We start from the raw sequence: 19,623 nt of genomic DNA on the forward strand, positions 1-19,623 counted from the left end.
AGGAACATAATGCCCTAATTATACAGAGAGGCCTGTTATAGGAATGTGCAGCCAGCAGCACACTTTGCAGGGAAACTGGGCAGTGATATGATTGGTTGGGTGCAAGTGAAGTAAGGGACTGAATAATTAATGCGTGAGGAGAGTTGGGGTGTATGAAGGAGAGTGGGGCGAGGAGACAGAGAAGGAGGGGAGAAGCTATGGATGGAGAGAGAGAGATGCTGTTGCCAGGGAACAGCAGCCACATAGAGGACCACTGAAAGCAACAGCAGGATTATCTGATGGGGTAAAGGGACACAGAGACTGGTGCTCATTTTCCCCTCACGGAGAGGGTTTGAATTGATATTTGGGAGTGGAAAAAAAGGTATTTGGATTTACAAGCATGGGAAAAGAAGGCGGTATAGGGAGGGAGATCATGATGCCAGAGCAGATGCATTCTGATTAAAGGAATTTTGTGTCTTGGTGGTGTGGACGTATGCGAGCTGAGAGGCAGGCTGTCAGCTCGTTCTTCACGGCCAGTCTTTCCCCAACAAAGGTGGCCAGAGGCGGAGGAGAAGAGGGGGGGGGTCCACCACAGAGGTGCCCCCTGTCTATAGACACCTGCTGCTGGCTAGCGGCTGACATCGAGGACACTAGGACTGTGTCTGTGCACAAGTGTGTGTGTATGCATGTGAATGAGTGTAAGACAGGGAGCGTGAGAAGAGAAAATTCAGCCTGACCTCTGCTTTTCTGTTGATGTGGAGGATCAGGAATATCTCCCCTTGAATCTTTGCGTCTGTGACTGAGGAGGAGGGAGGACACACAGACCAGCGAGAGGTTTTGAGGGAATCTCACAACGCTCATGTGAGTATATAGTCACTGAATTAACGTCCTTGCATCTCTATTCTGCTCACTGCACAAATCAGACACCTTAGACTGACTGCATGCACAACGTGTCCACTAACACATGAAATCCATTTAGGTATTTTCCTTTTTGGCTGTTACATTTGGGATGACCCAGAAAGGCGGTGGGGTCTCTTTACTCTGTGACGTTTTGCACATTTGATGGCAATTAATTTAGTATATTTTGCAATATTGGAATTTGCAAGCAGAATGATTGAACATGGGTAGCATAATACAACATTAAAGGTTAAAGATATTTGCATTACATTGTCAACATTTTCCCAGCCTGTCAAACATGGTGTGAGAAAGAAGAAACCTCATTGTCATTGATTTATTCTGTTTTCTGCTCTCCCTCTTGCTTAACGCCTTTCTTTATGGGGTGTTGTCACATTGGATTTTACAAACATGTGATGTGTTAGTGGATTTTGCTTCATGGTACAATCTCTTATCTTTGCTTTGTTCCTTATGTGTAATGTTAGGCCTGTAAAAATTAATTATTTCCTCTATGTGAGACATGGCTGTCTTCCATTAAAGCCACAAGTGTAGCTGCCAAAACCACTCCACTCCTTTCAGTAATTATATCACAGCAACATTATGCACTGCCGACAAGAATGTTTGTTGTATTTTATTCTCCCACAACAGTATTTTTGTTGCGCTCTCCTAACACGCTCTGAACTGCATTAATGTGACCCTGACAAGCACTTATAATGTGCCTTTCCTCTGTTTGTAAGAATAACCTCCAACACAAACCTGACCATCCTCTGTCACTCAGCAGAAGCTGCTCAGACATTTTATACTTGAGTGGAGGACTACAAAGAGAACAGGACTTACGGTCCAATTAAATATCCACAGTGCTCCTCTCATGCAGTTCACCAGCCAAAACAGACCTGTGCTTCCTGTTGTTATTAATGTGTCACTGTTGTGTTGTGATAACGCATCTGGATTCCAGCATTACATCCTATAATTAAGAAGAGTGCAGTACATCTCAATGCCACCGTTGATTATACAGTCGGTGTGTAATCATTGTAAAGGCATTCACCAGTATGTGGATTCTCTTCAAACTCCTGAGCACAAACAAATGAATATTAGATTTTAAGAGAAGTTTTCGTTTCTTCTGTTAATACTATTGGTGACATAAAGCTTGAGCGTAAAAGGCAACAGTCACATCAGTGCGGCAGGATTAAGGAGCAGTGAGGGAGGATTAAATGTGCATGTCGTTCTCCACATTGGCCTCTTGAATTCCACCTAGGAAGAAATTTGTATGTGATATTTGACTTTGAGGAGAGCTGTGCTCAAAGTGGGCTCTGTTCGAGTCAGTCACATGCCTCTCTCATGTGCTCCTCCGGGGTCGGGGATAAAAAAAAACATCTGACTGAAGAGTGGTTACAGCCCCCAAATTGCAATGGAAAGTTATTTGAAAAAAAATCCTGCAACAATGCTGACTTTTCCCTTTGTCATCTAAGTCAAACACGTGTTCCTGCAGTGCAGCCATGAAGCTGACTGTCTAGTAAGCACACACATTTTATGTGACAGCTTTTCCTTTGTTATTGTAACTGGAGTTCATTCATAAACAGTTTTCTTCACATCTCCAGGCCCCTGCTCTCTTCCCTGAGGGATGGGCACCACAGAGGCAACTCTACGAATGGAGAACTTGGAGGTGAAAGACGAGTGGCAGGATGAAGACTTCCCCAGGTGGGATCCTTTTACTTTCTACTAATCACCATCTCGTTCACTGTTCTTTTGATGTCAATTGGATGATGTTGAAAGTGGAAAACTATGAAACACTTGAGCAGAAAAAGCTGTCGTTATGGCATCTCTTAGAGCTGTGTGTGTGCCTTTAACTATACGGCATATTCTTGTGAATGTGTGTGCTGGTGAATATGCAGCACATTTTAATTTATGGATTAGAATCTCATTATTTAAGATTAATTGTGCAGTTATTTAGGGATGAATTGCCAAACAGGGTTTCTTAATTCTTATTGTCTGGGTGGATTTAGAAGCAGTGCTGTTTATATTAATCTGTGGTTTTGTAATATTGACAGTTTTTATTTTATAAAAGCTTACCTATATTTATGATAGCCATATCTTATTTCTGTTCTATTATAAAAGCAACAGTGGATCTATATAAGCTTATTGTGTTGCTGTAAAATGTACAGGGTGCAAGGTTTGAGCCCAGTGACATTTAATTACATGTTCACAGAAAGATAGACGGACAGAGAGAAAGATAAATGATGAAAAAAAAGGTTTTAAAACGATTTAGAGAGTGTGGGAATTTGATGTTCAGAGGTGGAGATGCAGAGCTTGATGGGCATAAAAGGAGCAGGGGAGAAGTGTGACGACAGTCAGTTCTGGGCTCCCTCCTCCTCCTCCTCCTCCTCCCCCCTCCTCCTCCGTCAGAATGGGAGGCAGGAAGCCAGGGAGCAGGTGCAGCTCTGTCTGTAGATGGTCTCAGGCTACGTCATTTGACGCAAGAGCAGTCGCTGATCAACAACACAGCGTCGTCAGGAAAATGGTGGCAGTTTTTGGTTAAAGCCAGACAGAGACGAAGGAATAGCCAGCAGCAAATGGATTATCAAGGCATCCTGTGAGAGATGCTCTGCTCTACACTGCTGATATAAGCTGAGCAAACAGGGACTGAGTAAGCAGACTAAATCTAAAGGTGTGTCAGGTTAAAAAGCTATTTGAATCAGCCTTGACAACAGCAGCCCCGTGCTATTTCCAGAAGGTAAGCATCATTGATTTGCCATGTGATTGTTGTTTGTAGCTGAAGGACAATGCAGCTATGAACTGGAACAAAAGAGATTATCTTGCTTTTGTTAAAACTAGAAATCCCCATGAATCTGTTCATAGAATTGACTTAATTTCTGACAAAAGAAGCATTGGACTAGTAATCACTGCAGGGATCCTCGGGGGAAAAGGGTGGAACCGTTCATCAGTGTCTGTTTCTCTGGGCTAAAGCCAGTGTTGTTGGCTCAGGGGGAGCACACACTGTCCCCCTCTAGATGGGAGGAAGAGGCAGTTGGCTTTCGCAGGAATGCAGCTAAGATCCTCTCTGCTGAATGACACTGCGCTGTGACTCTCTGCATCTCTTCCATTTAGTTGTAAACGTTTCCACGTCCCTGATTGCATCGGGTGTTGTTGCTCATATGCAAAACAACACGTCTGTCCTAATGTGCATAGTTTTGCTTACTCTCAAAAAAAACACACGGATGCTACACAATATGCGTGGCAGGATCTCCAGTTTGCTCCTCCTTCTGCGTAGGGTAAATAACAAGGATCATAGAGGGAAAGAGAGCTGCACCTTTTTGTCTATGCGTAGACATACTTCTTGCCTCTTCTCCCTCTTCTACTCAGTCTCTATTTTTTATTCCTCCCCTTTTCTCCTTTATCCCCCCCAGAGAGAAGTTAATTACCATCTCTATCATCTTCTGCTTGCTCCTCTTTTTAGCGCTTAGCCAGATCAGTTACAACACCCACGCCTTTACTGGTCCATTGAACACCATCCTAATCACAATGCTACATTCTATTGTGAGGCCATAGTTTGAGACTGCTGTATGCTGGAGAACAGACTGGAGTTTAAGATAAATATGCTACATTCAAAAGTTATGGTTGCTTGTATTAAAGATCCAGTGAGAGCCATGATTGTTCTGCTGAACCTCTGTTCTCAGCAGCATCATGACCAGCTTTATATTATATATTATACTCAACAAGCTCAGTGCTGGTTGCTCACCTGTGTATGCTTCCCTCCAGACCACTACCAGAGTACGGAGACATGGATCCCTCTTGTGGTCTCACAGATGACAGAGCCTGTAAGTAAACATCGGGGGTCACTGATTGGTCAATAATGGAAAGTCCATAATAACCCTGATTTATGACATCACTAACATTTTCGGATCTGTCTCTCCTCTCCTCGTCCTGCTGTAGCTCCCCCTAACTTCCTGAATGTAAGCCCACCTGGAGGAGGAGGCGGCATGTCCTCGTCCCACCGCAAACGGCGTACGTTGATTGCCCCGGAGATGAACCTTTCACTGGACCGAAGCGAGGGCTCTTTGCTGTCAGATGACTTCCTGGATACACCGGATGACCTGGACATCAACGTTGATGACATCGATACGCCCGACGAGACAGACTCGCTGGAGTTCATCACCAATGGCAATGAGCTGGAGTGGGAAGGTAGGTGGTTAAAAACACATATGCATATATCTAGACAGATATCTACTGAAGTTTGCAGAATCAGCAAATTACAAATTACAACACTAAAATGCTCTTTCATGTATTTGTCAGTCAAAGAAATATATATTAATCTATAATAATACAACACTGTGAAACGACCCATTCTGCATAATTTTTACTTTTACTTTTATTACTTGACACTAGTATGTTTTACTTTTTGAATTCATGACTTTCAACTTTTTTCCACTTTTGATTCAGTAAAGGATCTTTTTCCACCATTGTACACAACTGAAGATATATCTTCAACCTAAAACTAATTCTAAATTAAGCCACAAACCTGAGTCCTAATCCTTAATAAATGTTAATCCTTAGACAGCAAGACAAAATGTAACTGCAGTTTTGTTAATCTAATATTCAACACTTACTTAAGATTAGGTTACACACAGGCAATACATTTCACTCTCTCTTGGAACCAGTGCAATGCAATGTGGCAGATATTTCAGAATAAAATCTGTCTCTGTGTTCGTCCAGATGACACGCCGGTGGCCTCGGCCAAAGCAGGTCCCGCTGGCGGTTCAGGAGACGTGGATGAACAGGGGAATATCAACAACGGACGCCTCTGGAGGACGGTGATTATCGGAGAACAGGAGCATCGTATTGACATGCAGGTCATCAGGCCCTACCTCCGGGTCATCACACATGGAGGTCAGTCAATCAGAAATCAATTAAATCAATCTCATGAGAGTCTTTAGAAGATGGTTTTCAGTTTATCTCATATGCAGAGAAGCATTATTCACTATTAACTGAAACTCTCTCCCATCAGGTTATTATGGCGAGGGGCTTAATGCCATCATCGTTTTCTCTGCCTGTTACCTGCCTGACAACAGCTGTGCAGACTACCACTACATCATGGAGAACCTCTTCCTGTGAGTGACTCTTAGTTTTTAAGTACAGGCTTTGATAATGAGAACAGATTAATGTGTATACTGGGCACCAAAGTCAGAAGTTAGTTGGCTAGTTATTATCATGTCTGGGAGGAAAGTCACATGGCTCGGTCAAAAGCAGGCATGTCTTGATCATATTCTTTTTTTAAATTCCCAGTTCTTTTAAATGCATCTGGGCGTCCATGATGCTGATCCCTCTCGTGCAACTGTTTTGAGGTTATTCAGTGTTTTGCATATGACACATGACAGCCTTCCCTTTCCTCCAGGTATGTGGTGAGCAGTCTGGAGATGCTGGTGGCTGAAGATTACCTGATCATCTACATGAACGGAGCCACTCCCCGGAGTAAAATGCCTGGGATCAGTTGGCTCAAGAAATGTTACCAAATGATTGACAGAAGGTGGTAAAAGGAGAAACTACTCAGATATTATATTTGTGATGTGCTGTCTATAAAACACGTCTTAATACTCATTTAAAAGATGACAGTTCTGAACTGAAATATGATTTCGGCTCAACATGCTATTATTAGCTGCTGAGTATTGTTCACCGTCAATATACAGAAATGCATGACATTGGAACTGACAGACACAAATTGGAGGTTAATGGAAGTTGTCAGTTGCTGTCAGTACGAGTCTGAGGATGACTCCAAGGTTACATTTACAACAGGACTCTGTTTAGAGAATCCTCAATAATTATCAGTTTAATATGTATTTATTTTGAACAATAACTTAACTGTGTTAACTGAATGGACTTGTTCTTCGTGTTGTGAGGGCAGATTAAGGAAGAACCTGAAGTCTTTGGTCATCGCTCATCCCACATGGTTCATACGCACCGTCCTGGCTATATCCAGGCCCTTTATCAGGTAATACACACACACACTCACACACACCAACAACTGAACAATTATATCTGAAAGCAGGGAATCCACAAAACTCGGTGCACAAGTTAAAATGTTTTTTTCTAGTACTGAACTAATGAGGACCAGGCTGTGCTTTTGATCATGAGGATTTTGTAACTGAGACATCGGTGATGCAGCGACTGTAACGGTAGTCGTGTTGTTGTTGTTGTTGTCTCTCTGCAGTGTGAAGTTCATGAATAAGATCCAGTATGTCCACAGCCTGGATGAACTTGCAGAGATCGTCCCCATGGATCATGTCCATGTACCCGAGTGTGTAGTGCAGTAAGTATCTCTGACCACTAGATGGAGAAAACGAGCCGTAGCAGTGACAGCAGCTTGTCCTGCCTTATAATGATCATTCATGTACATCTGGCAAAGAACAAGAGTAATGTGTTTGAATAAAAGTAAAATAAGATACTTGAGCTCTTTAAAAGGACTTGAATTTACTGAAGGATCTAACAGTGTTACTTATTTTCAGATTTGACGAGGAGAGGATTAAAGTAAGGAGGGAAAGGTAAAATACATTTGATAAGATCAGCTTCTCATACATATATATTGCTCATACAAAATTGCACTTGAAATGAACTACGGTTAAAGCACTTAAATTGAATTAATTGGATGCAGAAGACTGCCTTTAGATTCACAACCAAATGGGCATCAGCCCAAATGCCTATAATAACTCTCTCTCTCTCTCTTGCTGTCTGTCTCTGTGTGTGTGTGTGTGTGTGTGTGTGTGTGTGTGTGTGTGTGTGTGTGTGTGTGTGTGTGTGTGTGTGTGTAGGATGGAGCAGGAGCACAGACAACAGCAGCAGCAGCAGCCAATCCCACAGGAGCCAATTAAAAAATCTGAGAGGTAATGGTCCACTCTGGATATAAAAATCATATTTTCACATCGGACGTTTAAATAGTTGGGACAGTCATTCACTTTTGGTACGTTGTCATCCCTTCAACTTTCTCATTTTCAGGCCGAAGTCTATGCTTGTAGATCAAGAGTAATGAGAAGGACAGCTTCTCAGCAGGTAAAGGTAATATAAACCACTGTTGTGTATCTTTTAGGAGCCCCGATGTGGCTTTCTGTTCTGAAATATATTCACCACATAGCGCTTTGTATCTCCACACAGATGTCTAAATAGGGGCCAATAATCAGTTCCAGTGTACTGTTTTTATATATTTTATACGACAATCAGATTATGATCAAAGTCTAATATTTCAGTATGTGTGCTTACTCTTTACACTTTCTATTACGTAAACAAAATGTTAAATATTCTATTAGATTTCCTTTGTTACATGCATTTTAAAGCAATCATGCATTTATCCATTTTGAAAAACAGTAGCCTAATTGTGTGAATTCTTTCTTAAACCGAAATAATCAAACAGAATATTCAAGTGTGCTTTTAGCTGAGTAAAAGGCCATGGACATATAGATTATTAACAAAGAAACAGTGCGCAGCAATGGGTGAAGATAATTATGTTTTCCGATTCACATTCATACAGTTGATACTCCTCCATTGTCAATGGGGATATCTATCTGTGGTTTGTGATGTCTTGTACATGGATGCTTGGTCGTTAGACGGACTTGTTTTTCAGGTTTTTAAAGTAGCTTCTCTGGAGTGCCCTTTTCCTCTAGTCAGTGTCTTGCCTGCATTTTGATGTAGGCTCCATCCAAATGAGACTGGAGCCGTGACTTTGGTTAAGTTTTACATGTCAGGATCAACAGATTAACTCTTTCTTCATCTGCTTTAAGTAAACCATCAAGGTGGATCAGGGAGGTTAAGCACATATTCAGTTCAGAGCTTGACGCTGCAACAAGTGATTGATTTAAAAAAAATCCAAAAAGTTATTTAAATCTCCAGTAAGCAAAACTTCTTTTAGAAGGGTATATTTGAAGATTTTTGGTACTAAAGGCAATTTATCCCTTACATGATACATGAGCAGCAGAAATGTTTTTATTGTCTTGTCATGCTTTCATCATCCACAAGCATGTCCTTCTCTTCATGCAGTGTGTGACAGACGTATGGAGAATGAACCTTTGGATTTTTACCTGTATGAAGCAGCGGTGTCCAACAAGTCTACTATACGCTTCCCTGTTTTACCAACATCCAGCTGTAGATTTGTGCCATGAAGATGGTGAACGCTCCTCCTCATTAACCCTTTGTGTGGAACCCCTTCTTCCTCTCCGCCAGTGGGGTTTTCATATGGCAACTTGAAAATGTACAAAGGAAGTGGCTGCAGGAAGTGTTTCATTATGGAAAGCTGGGTTCATCGACTCATTAACCTGCTGTGTGGTCGGACCTGTTGTATCGCCCACATTGTAATATTACATCATCGTGATGCTCTGGAGGACCAGGCCATTGACAGAAGCTCACGCTCTATAATGCAAAACAAAATAAACTGGAAGACTAAAGAACGACAGTGTTGGGTGAAACAACTGTAACTCCAATTGATGATACTCATGTTGTAACTTAGTTTAGGATTACGCCTTCAAAAACTTTTTGTTAATAATTAAATAAATATACAAAATTAACTGGAAAAAAATGACGAATTCTTCATCAAAAATCTGACAATTGGAGAAATCAGCTTTTTGCCTGATACAACTGATGTGAACATATGTTATGAAATATTTAACACTTGGCAAGACCAGAGATGTCTAACAGAAACATTACTGATGTAGCAGATGCTGATGTTAGGTCAGTGTGTGACCAAACATACATTTATATTCATGCTGGTTCGTGTGAATATAATGTGTGTTCGATGTAAATAACAATGCATCAGACGCCTTCATCTTTGTTTGCCTCATACCAGCTGTATCTCTCTTTTGCCGTAGTGACATTTTGAAAATGTCCAAATGTACTAACATCTGTACTGTAACATGTGTTATTGGTGTGCCTCAGTGTGTAGAAAAATACAGAAACATGAACAATATTTTAATTTGTGACCTGGAAACCCCAAATGACAAAATCTTTAAGAAACATATATGTGTTGTAAAATACAATGCTTGTTTATTTTGTGTAACATGGTTATGGCCACATAAATATATGTCATACAACATTAAACACATGTGCTTTATATATCAACATTTAGACTGTAATCATATTATATATTGTATGACATAAGACGAATATAATTCTAACCCGCCGTAGACAAAACATCTGCAATAATTTTGTATGAAAGTGGCAATAATCAAGACACAATACACAAACATTGTACATATGATTATGCATATTAATGTTATTAATTGTGCATATCTATAATTCTTATTGATCTGTTTCATATGGGAACGTTTGCTGTCAGCTTAGATTGTGAAATCATATTCATGACCACTAACTTGATGAAGTATAAAGTGGCCTCTGAGGATCTTTTTTCCAGAATTATGAAGTTTTTGTAGCTTATTTAAAAAATGTAGCTTGTGTTCAGCAGAGCGGCAGCCCCTTTATGTTTTTATGTGGTTGTGTCTGATGAACCTTTGGGACGATGTCAGCACATTCCCATATTTAACCGAAGTTTTAACATTTCTCAAACATCCTAATGCATTAGGGATCGGATGTTTTCTGGGGTTGCATTGATTTTCTCTCGTGTCTTCCATCTGTTCAACTTATTGTAGCAGGAGAGCAGAGGAGTAAGAATTTATTATTTTTGTAAAGAACTGCATCAATTGTAATGCCTGCCTGCCTTGTTTTGCACTAATAAGATTTGGTTATTTTTAGGTGGAGAAAAGTTTACTGAAAGCATATTTTGTGTAGCATTGATGGCATGCAGTTGTGTAGTTCGTAAAGAATGAACCTTTTTATGCTTCTTTGTTAAAACTAGTCTCATGAAATGTCTGTTTCTAAAGTGCCATCTCAATTAACTTCTTTTGCCTTTTTTTAGGTTCAACTTTTCAAATATTGTTAGTCCTGTTCGGCTGTTTTCAAACCAGTAAACCAAACATGAGCAGTTTCATCAAATATTGATCTTCCTTGATAGAACAGCTCAGTTACTGCAGCTCGTCATTCTTTGTGTTTGAGGTTTGTTTGCACTGTGTGCCTATTTTTGCATCAAATGATTTTTTAAAATCCAGACAAAGTGACATAAAGTGTAGCCTTTCCATTTGTAGTTATTGTAGTTTACAGGTTTATTATATCAAACTTCACCCAGTAATATAAGCAAGGTTTGCATAGAAATGGTTTGTATCACCTTTCCAAAAATCAAAATGTTCATTTTGACTATAAAAGCACAATATTTATATTATTACAAATTCTTTGCCTATCATTTGTCTGCCGTAAAATGTTTGCTCAGATTTAAATGGGGAAGATGATCTATCATTCATGGTTCTGTGCTTTAGATTGATATGATCGATTATGCCTTGTACATATAACTGAATAAACTGTTCCTCCCAAAATGTATTTTTCACACTTTCTGTGTACTCATATGGGAGCTCATTAATACTCTTCTTCAGATACAGAGTTTGGCCTGGAAAAACTAGACTTGTAAACATACACTTTATGTGACTATGTTCCATTTTAGACCGCTGTATCTATTGGACGTATCAATAAGACACCATCAATGGTAGTTTTCCACGGTCATCAGGTGGATTAACGGCTGAACGGAACAGCACGAGCTGCTGATCATCGCTGTGTTGGACAAGAGCAGGTGAAGTGAAATATGTAAGTGTGTGAAAGTTTACGGGCTGTGATTGGCTGGTGGCAGGAGCTCTGTGGGCACTGATTGGCTGCTGCGGAGAGGCACGTAGGCACGAGCCAAGAAGAGCACGAGCACGTCCGACCACGAGGACGCCCCCTGCCTGCGTGAGTGGTGACGCAATACGACGCAAGTTGGATATAAATTGCAGTGGCTCGCGTGCTCATTCAATGGAGCAGTAGTAGTAAGAAATGCCGACAGACCGACAAAACTTAAATTTACGACATTTTTTTGAAGAGTTTGATTTGTTTGATTTTTATCCTGACTTAGTATAAAAGTACTGTTGACTGTCTCTTCAGCTGACGTTGAGCAGGACAGTCGAGAAGAGACGAAGAGATGAAATACATTATAGGAATTGGCGGGTGAGTTTTATATTTTTCTTAAATAGCTTGTTAGTTACTAACATTTTGGTTTAACTGACTGGTAGTTGTTTGGAGACTGTTACCATGTTTTATCAGCTGCCCGCCAGAAAAGAGTTAAACCAGTTTACAGCCATGTCCGGTGTGGCTGGTTTATTGTCATGGATCGAGCGGGACATTTGAAATTCACCGAGAGACTCTGTTCAAAAGTGGAGGGAGATTTAACATGAGTATTGTCCCAAAACCAGCTTAATGTTATGTTCGTCATGTATATATACAAACCTTTATATATATATATATATATATATATGAGGAAACTACACTATTTAATCCATGTTATTTCAGCTATTATGAAAACTGAGCATGTGCTTTTTATTCACCACCATTTGTTTACTTTTTAATCACACACACACACACACACACACACACACACACACACACTTAACCGTGTTTAAAGCGAATGTGTCTTTTTCCCTGTATAACAAATTAACTAAACTTTGAGTCACCATGTAAACAAATGGCACCACGCCACCACTTTTGACGGAAATCTTGCAAATCACAATAGTTTAAAATCAAAACTGTAGCTGGCAACACATTATTAATTTACATTTTTATCACGTTTTGCTTTTTGTTTACAGAGTCACGAATGGTGGCAAAACCACCCTGACAAACAAGTTGGTCAAGACTCTGCCCCACTGCTGTGTTGTGCACCAAGATGACTTTTTCAAGGTGAGTTTTAGCAATAAAAAGTGTTCTTGTTAGCCAGCGGTTTCCTCGTTTAACTCTGCATTGCATGTGAGCAAAGTAGTGAGTGCTGCCACTCCGGCACTATGTTCCCCACAGTAGCTATAGAAATTAGCTTAATGTCTTTGGAGCATAGTTCCTCTACCTGCTTGTCCCTTCTTACTGCTTCTTGTGTCCTTTGAATATAGCCATATAACAACCCTTAAATCAATTAACAATATTCAAACATGGCCTGTGCATCTATTCTCTACTTCATTTCCATTATCACCTTCACAATATAGAGTGATTAATCTCCCTTTCCCCCCCAATTTCTTTATAGCTGTGTCATTTAGTTAATTCCTTGCTTGCGTGTGTGTGTGTGTGTGCGTGTCTAGCCGTAGTACTCTTTGCATGCGAGTATAATCTGCCACTTGTGTTCAGAGCCGTGAGGTTGCAGCAATGTTTTATTGGTGAATGTTATTTCAGAAACCCGATCAGATAGAAGTCGGTGAGGACGGCTTTAGACAATGGGATGGTAAGCCTTCACTAAAGACTGCATAAGACTTATTGTTTACACTTTGATGTCATATAGCTCCTCCCTCCAACATTACATACACCGCACAACATTAAGCTCATACCCTCTCGTAACTTGGAGCAAAATGCAAAACACATTTTCAATTTTTTATATTCTTGAATAACGTCTAATCTAATTCACTATCTATCCTTTCCCTTCCTCTTCTATCCACCTTGCTCTGTAGTGATAACCGCCATGGATATGGAGGCCATGACCAACACGGTGAAAGGCTGGATCGAGAACCCAGTGAAGTTCGCCCGTTCCCACGGAGTCCCTCTGTCTTCTGCATCCGACGTGGCCGACCCAGGCGAGCAGACCCACATTCTGATCGTGGAGGGCTTCCTGCTCTACAACTACCCGTAAGTGTGTGTGTGTGTGTGTGTGTGTGTGTTTAGCATTTTTGTTTATTTGCACAATGTAAAATTTATTTTGTGTTTTTAAATCTGGCTCTAAATGAATGACGTCTCTCGTTCACATTACGTAATTTTCAGTGAAGGGGAACAGTCTGTTTCTTGCAAATTTTTTAACTCATTTTTGAACCAGAACATTACTATGTTGATGTTAAACCACTGACTTGTACTGGAACATTCGTCGCATTCTCCTACAAATGAATGCATTAGTTGCTGTTGATATACAGAACATAAACGAAATGAATGACGTCTCTCGTTCACATTACGTCATTTTCAGTGAAGGGGAACAGTCTGTTTCTTGCAAATACTGAGAAATGTATGACGACAAAGATTGTATACGTTATTTCTGTAATGTCACATGTTCGTTTTACATGCTTACTATTGGTACGTGTACGTGGACCCCCTTCAGGCAGGTCCTGCAGTTAAAGATAAGGGTTTCAGCAGACTTTGTTAGTTGTCCTTAAAGCACACTGCTGCTTGGTGGACACTGTATGCTAGGAATTCTTTTTTATGACGTTTTTCTAATTTTATTCTTTGTTTGTGAATGAAACAAAGCAATGTTAACTTATCATTGTCTCTTTTTTTTTATCATCTTCAGATGGTCAATATGTTTTTGTGTTTTTAACTCATTTTTGAACCAGAACATTACTATGTTGATGTTAAACCACTGACTTGTACTGGAACATTTGTCGCATTCTCCTACAAATAAATGCATTAGTTGCTGTTGATATACAGAACATAAATGAAATGAATGACGTCTCTCGTTCACATTACGTCATTTTCAGTGAAGGGGAACAGTGTTTCTTGCAAATACTGAGAAATGTATGACGACAAAGATTGTATACGTTATTTCTGTAATGTCACATGTTCGTTTTTGCATGCTTACTATTGGTACGTGTACGTGGACCCCTTCAGGCAGGTCCTGCAGTTAAAGATAAGGGTTTCAGCAGACTTTGTTAGTTGTCCTTAAAGCACACTGCTGCTTGGTGGACACTGTGTGCTAGGGATGAATATCAAGCCCACTGCAGAGAGATACGTAGATAAGAGACGGTATGAGCAGTCACACGACTGTCCTTTTTCTCTAGTTTGTTTGAAAACTTGTATAATCCTCGATGTCCTTCTTCATCTCCCCTCTAGGCCTCTGCTGGATGTTTTCGACAAGAGATATTGCATCACGATTCCCTACGAGGAGTGCAAGAGAAGGAGAAGGTGAGCGTACACAAAGTGTTTTTACCTTTTCTACATTTTAAAGAATACATTCTCACATTTACTCTTTTCTAGTCATTGACTGCAGCTGTTTTTGCCCATAATCCTTTCATGGCTCGTGCACGTTCTCTAACAGTTTGTTATTGCTTTCAGTACGAGGCAGTACACCGTCCCCGACCCTCCCGGCCTGTTTGATGGCCACGTGTGGCCGATGTACCTGAAGCACAGGAGGGAGATGGAGAGCAGTGGCTTGAATATCCGTATGTTGCCCGTCCTTTTTTTTTTTTTTTTTTTTTTCATGTATCCATATTAGCTCATGGAAATTAAGTGTCATTTATTTTAAACTTCCAATAGTTTTTGTTGTGCGATTTTTAACTGGTGAACTTTTTAACTGTTGCAGAGTGCCTGGATGGTTTGAAGTCCAAAGAGGAGATCTACAACCAGGCGTATGAGGACATTCAGAACAATCTGCTCAATCGTTTATAGGTAAGAAGACCGATTAAGTGCGTCACTGTTTCCAATTTGAAGGGAATTTACATTTTAGGGATGTTTAATGTCCTAGTTTCAAAAATCTGCCATATTTGAGGGACGACCCATCAAAATGCATGTTTTCTAAAATACAAATGTATATGAACTGGTACAATTGTAAAAGTGTACAAACTCCTAACGGTATTATTATTTTCTGGCTTTCTTGCAGCAGGAAGACTCCTCCATCCCTGTACAGAGCTTGTAAATAGTCCCATGGATTCTTTTTTTATGACGTTTTTCTAATTTTATTCTTTGTTTGTGAATGAAACAAAGCAATGTTAACTTATCATTGTCTTTTTTTTTTTATCATCTTCAGATGGTAAATATGTTTTTGTGTTTTTTGTTTTTTAACTCATTTTTGAACCAGAACATTACTATGTTGATGTTAAACCACTGACTTGTACTGGAACATTTGTCGCATTCTCCTACAAATAAATGCATTAGTTGCTGTTGATATACAGAACATAAACAATCTCTATTTTCTTGTCTTCACAAAATTCAATTTAGCAGTTGGGTTTTTATGAACTTGCAATATAATAATGAGCTTACATGAGAACTACATATTGCCTTTAATAGTTGTAAATACTGATAAACTTGAGTATTGGTAGTTGTTTGGACAGTTTCATCTTGTCACCTAAGTATTAATTTAGTGTGGGTTGTTCATCCCAGACCTGGGATCAGGACTTGATAGTCCCCATGAGTATGTCATTGACTAACCACAAGATTTAGACTAACACACCAGATTTACAGCACACGAGGCCGTCATCACCTATGTTTCCATGCGTATAAATAGGCCAGAATAATTTCTCACTTCCCCTGAGGGAATACCTTATCCTGTCACAGAGTTGGTGTGAGCAGCTCATCATACCACAGCTAAATAAAGAACGGGTCAGGTAGGTGCATGTATTCTTCACCCAAAGTACGTTGACAGCCATTAGAAGAACAAAGACCATTTTGGCATCAAAATCTGTCTGAAAGTGATTTGGCTCATTTTTGAGTCGGAGTTGAATAAATTCTTGGTTATAAAGCGGTAGTTAACTACAGGTCTCCTGTTAATTTGAAAAAGTAGTGCATCTATATGTTCCCATTCAGTTTGACGCCTATTAAAATAACGATCTGTCTTCCCATTCCTGATGACATCAGCTGTTTGTACGTGTGATCTGTCGTGTGTGTGTCTTGTGGAAATTGAGTGACAAGGTGATTGTTGTGACGCTCCAGCAGGTGGACGTGGAGTAAACCACACTGGCCTGGACTCCCGGTGCTAAAAATGACATCAGTATGTGTGATGACTGTTAAAACACACACACATGCGGGTCTGTTCATCAAGGAGAAAAGACGATAATATCTGCTTGCTTTTTTTTTTAACTTCAATTTGGAGGACATGTGTCAATAGTTAATGTTAGCAAAATACTTGATGACAAAACACATTAAGGATTGCATTAATTGCAGAGACGTGAGACGTCTTCTTTAGACGATCTAACTCAGAAAACACCGGTTGCAGCAACTTGACGATTAGCAGTAAAAAGTCCACTGAAAGTGTTACACTTTCCATATCAGCCACACAAACGTTTAAGGGCTTAATGAATGAACACATTAATCAATAATCTTTATATACATCGCACTTTTAGAAGTTGAGTTGGTTCAGTCGATTGACATGATTTGAGTCTATTTACATGTTTTGTTATTTTAGAATTATCTTTGGCATAGTTTTATTTTAAATTTATTCAATTAACGACATACTAGGAAAAGGGCTGCAAGTATCCCCAGTCGACCTGTCCGGTGCTCCAGTTATTGTTGCAGCTGGGCGGGTTTTGAGGAACAGCACCCTGCTGAGTGAAAGGCACTAATCTTGTCGGTAAATGGCTGGATAACGAGGGTCGGTCAGGAAAAAAAAATCTAAATGAATATCCCTAATCCCTGATTTGGGGTAATGGTGCCCCCATCTAATAATGCAAATTTCACCACACAAGGAAAGGCAAGTGCGAAAAGGTGCCTTAATTATACCAAGCAGCTTTACAGTGAAGACAAAATCCAGTCTAGATGTTTTCCTGGACAAACGTGACCTCGTTACTCACAGCTTGTGTGAATCATGTGACTGATCCATTGGCATGCTGGGCCTCTATAAAGTCAGTAATATAACTCTCAGACCTGTCCTCCACTGCTCTTTGTTCCCAATATTTTTCATCACATGACAAAAGTGTCAAAAATAAACTCCCTTATTTTGATTCAGTGTGAGTAAATCTGATGAAGTTTTTTCCTGTCTACTAAATTGACCATGTTTTAAACGGCCCCATTTGAGTAAGAACAACAACTGAATACAGGCACCACGGTGTCAGTGAGCTGCTGAGGAATCAGGGAAGTTATAGGTCTTTGTTTTGGATTCACAAACCTCTTCTCTATGCGCGTGAGTCACAGGACACTGAGGTTTATTACCTACATGGAAAGAATCTCTCGTTGTTTTAGCATGCAACTTCAAGTTTGCTGTCTCCGTGTTGACATTCAAACCGAGTGGTGGAGAATAACCGAGTACATCCTCTCAAGTACTGTCCTTTAGTTCAATTTGGTTGTCTGTAACCCACTGCAGGGTAAGTACACCGCAGGTTCAAAGGGAGCTAGGTTTTGAATGCAATAATCATAAACACGACATTATTGAATTCAGTTAAATGCAACTTTAGTTTGCATATGAATAACAAAACCAATGCAATATACGTATACTGTACATGGATATGAAAAATAAAAACTTCTAATTTCTATTTTAACCCTTTTTGTTCAGCTGGGTAATTATACATTTTTCGTAAATTCAATTCAATCCCCAGCTCCTCCCTGTCCACCTGTCGATGTGTCCTTAAGCAAGATGCTGAAGGTCTTTAGTGCAGTTTATTTGCCGTTCAACATTTATTTAACTAACTGATCATTTGGTATGCAGACATTTTAATACACAGGCTGTCAAAATGCAGCTAAGTATAAAGTAGGCTACAATATCTGAACATTTTAAACAAACAGGTTTCTTGTTAGAACCCTGTAACTTTAACCTCCCAAGAAACTACAATGGAAACTGAAGCCAGTGTTCATTGATGTTGTTGGATGGCTGGGGGTTTAAATCATGTGTGTCAACGAGTTAGGGACAGAGCAGTATCACTGGCTGGAGAGATCTCAAAGGCACTGTGATAGACCACCCGACAAGCTGGAGCAATGACACCCATCCGGTTACAGCCTGCCTGAGCTAAACAGACCCTGTGATCATGTCCCACGACTTACTCACACTTACACACACACACACCTACCGTGCTCGTGTTTCTCACACTCACTCATGGATTTATACTTGCACAGATTGCGGAAAGGCTCTGGGTGCTTGTCAGGGTGTGTGAGTATATTTAGAGGAGGGTTCTTGTAGTGTTGGTGCAGATACAGGAGGTTTTAGACACTCTGACCTCCACTAATCCAGAGTGTGCTTTTTGTCACCATGCACACTCGTGACTTGCACCACGTATACTTTCTACAAGTCTGTTCACACGTCCAAGCAGCCAGAACAGCTGAGCCACATGATGAATGACACAAAATAAAGGCAAAGGTGAGGGCCTCCCCCATACTACAACCGCATCATCGTGTGTATATATACGTTGCACGTACGCACCACATAAGGCTGACCTGTGGATGTATAGTTTGCTATGTTTTTTGTCTGTTATTGTTCACGCGTTATGCTGGATTACTTCAGGCCATGACGGTTTGCATGATTGAGAAGAATAAAATAAGGTGTTACACGTTTTGAACATCAATAGACTTCAATGGAGTTATTTAGAGGGTTTCTTTCAGCATGTCTCACTCTCCTAATCCACTTTTTGTCCTACAGAAAAACACTTGATATCCTTAATTTAAACAATCACAACCTTGAAAGACATTGAACAGTCTGGCAAAGTCTTCATGTTACTGTTTTGGCAACACTGACCATATTATAGTATTACACATATATTCATGTAAATGGTCTGCAGCTGAATGAAGAGATCAATAAGCCCTTTAAAGCTCCACAGTGATTTATAGTGATCTATTTATATAAGCTTGACCTGACTTTGAAGTATGTCACATAACAAGATTTGAAGGGCAGACATGCTTTGGGAGAGAAGATAGGCGTTCTGTTTCTTAAATATACGTATACATGCATACATTTAGGGTTTGAAGGTTAATTAAGGGAGACTCGTGAATTCGTTTGAAATACATGATATCTGGATCCAAAATTTTGAGGAAAAAATTTCAAGT

General features: G+C 40.0%; 2 protein-coding genes across 4 annotated transcripts; both read left to right on the plus strand.

The window, feature by feature from the left end:
- The first annotated feature begins 2,471 nt into the window (after positions 1-2,471).
- On the plus strand, positions 2,472-7,888 carry atcaya (ATCAY kinesin light chain interacting caytaxin a). Its single transcript, XM_076088606.1, has 11 exons — positions 2,472-2,571; positions 4,630-4,688; positions 4,804-5,052; positions 5,584-5,757; positions 5,876-5,978; positions 6,263-6,394; positions 6,770-6,856; positions 7,076-7,174; positions 7,371-7,406; positions 7,674-7,745; positions 7,858-7,888. The coding sequence occupies exons 1-11, from the start codon at positions 2,495-2,497 to the stop codon at positions 7,886-7,888; spliced, it is 1,119 nt and encodes a 372-aa protein (XP_075944721.1). The 5' UTR covers positions 2,472-2,494.
- A 3,844-nt stretch (positions 7,889-11,732) lies between these two features.
- mibp (muscle-specific beta 1 integrin binding protein) lies at positions 11,733-15,841 on the plus strand. Of its 3 annotated transcripts, none has more exons than XM_076087952.1 (8): positions 11,733-11,931; positions 12,567-12,657; positions 13,138-13,186; positions 13,410-13,584; positions 14,773-14,844; positions 14,995-15,101; positions 15,242-15,327; positions 15,542-15,841. In XM_076087952.1, exons 1-7 carry the CDS (start codon positions 11,906-11,908, stop codon positions 15,325-15,327), a joined length of 606 nt encoding a protein of 201 aa, XP_075944067.1. In that variant the 5' UTR covers positions 11,733-11,905; the 3' UTR covers positions 15,542-15,841. The 3 variants fall into 3 exon arrangements, with proteins under 3 accessions (XP_075944067.1, XP_075944066.1, XP_075944068.1); XM_076087951.1 differs by having other exon boundaries at positions 11,736-11,931; positions 15,539-15,841; XM_076087953.1 differs by lacking the exons at positions 11,733-11,931; positions 13,138-13,186 and having other exon boundaries at positions 12,573-12,657; positions 15,539-15,841.
- The last annotated feature ends 3,782 nt before the right edge of the window (positions 15,842-19,623 follow it).

The sequence above is a fragment of the Anarhichas minor genome, unplaced genomic scaffold (assembly GCF_050575085.1).
Source record: "Anarhichas minor isolate MPS153535 unplaced genomic scaffold, ASM5057508v1 ptg000010l, whole genome shotgun sequence".
Lineage (NCBI taxonomy): Eukaryota > Metazoa > Chordata > Actinopteri > Perciformes > Anarhichadidae > Anarhichas > Anarhichas minor.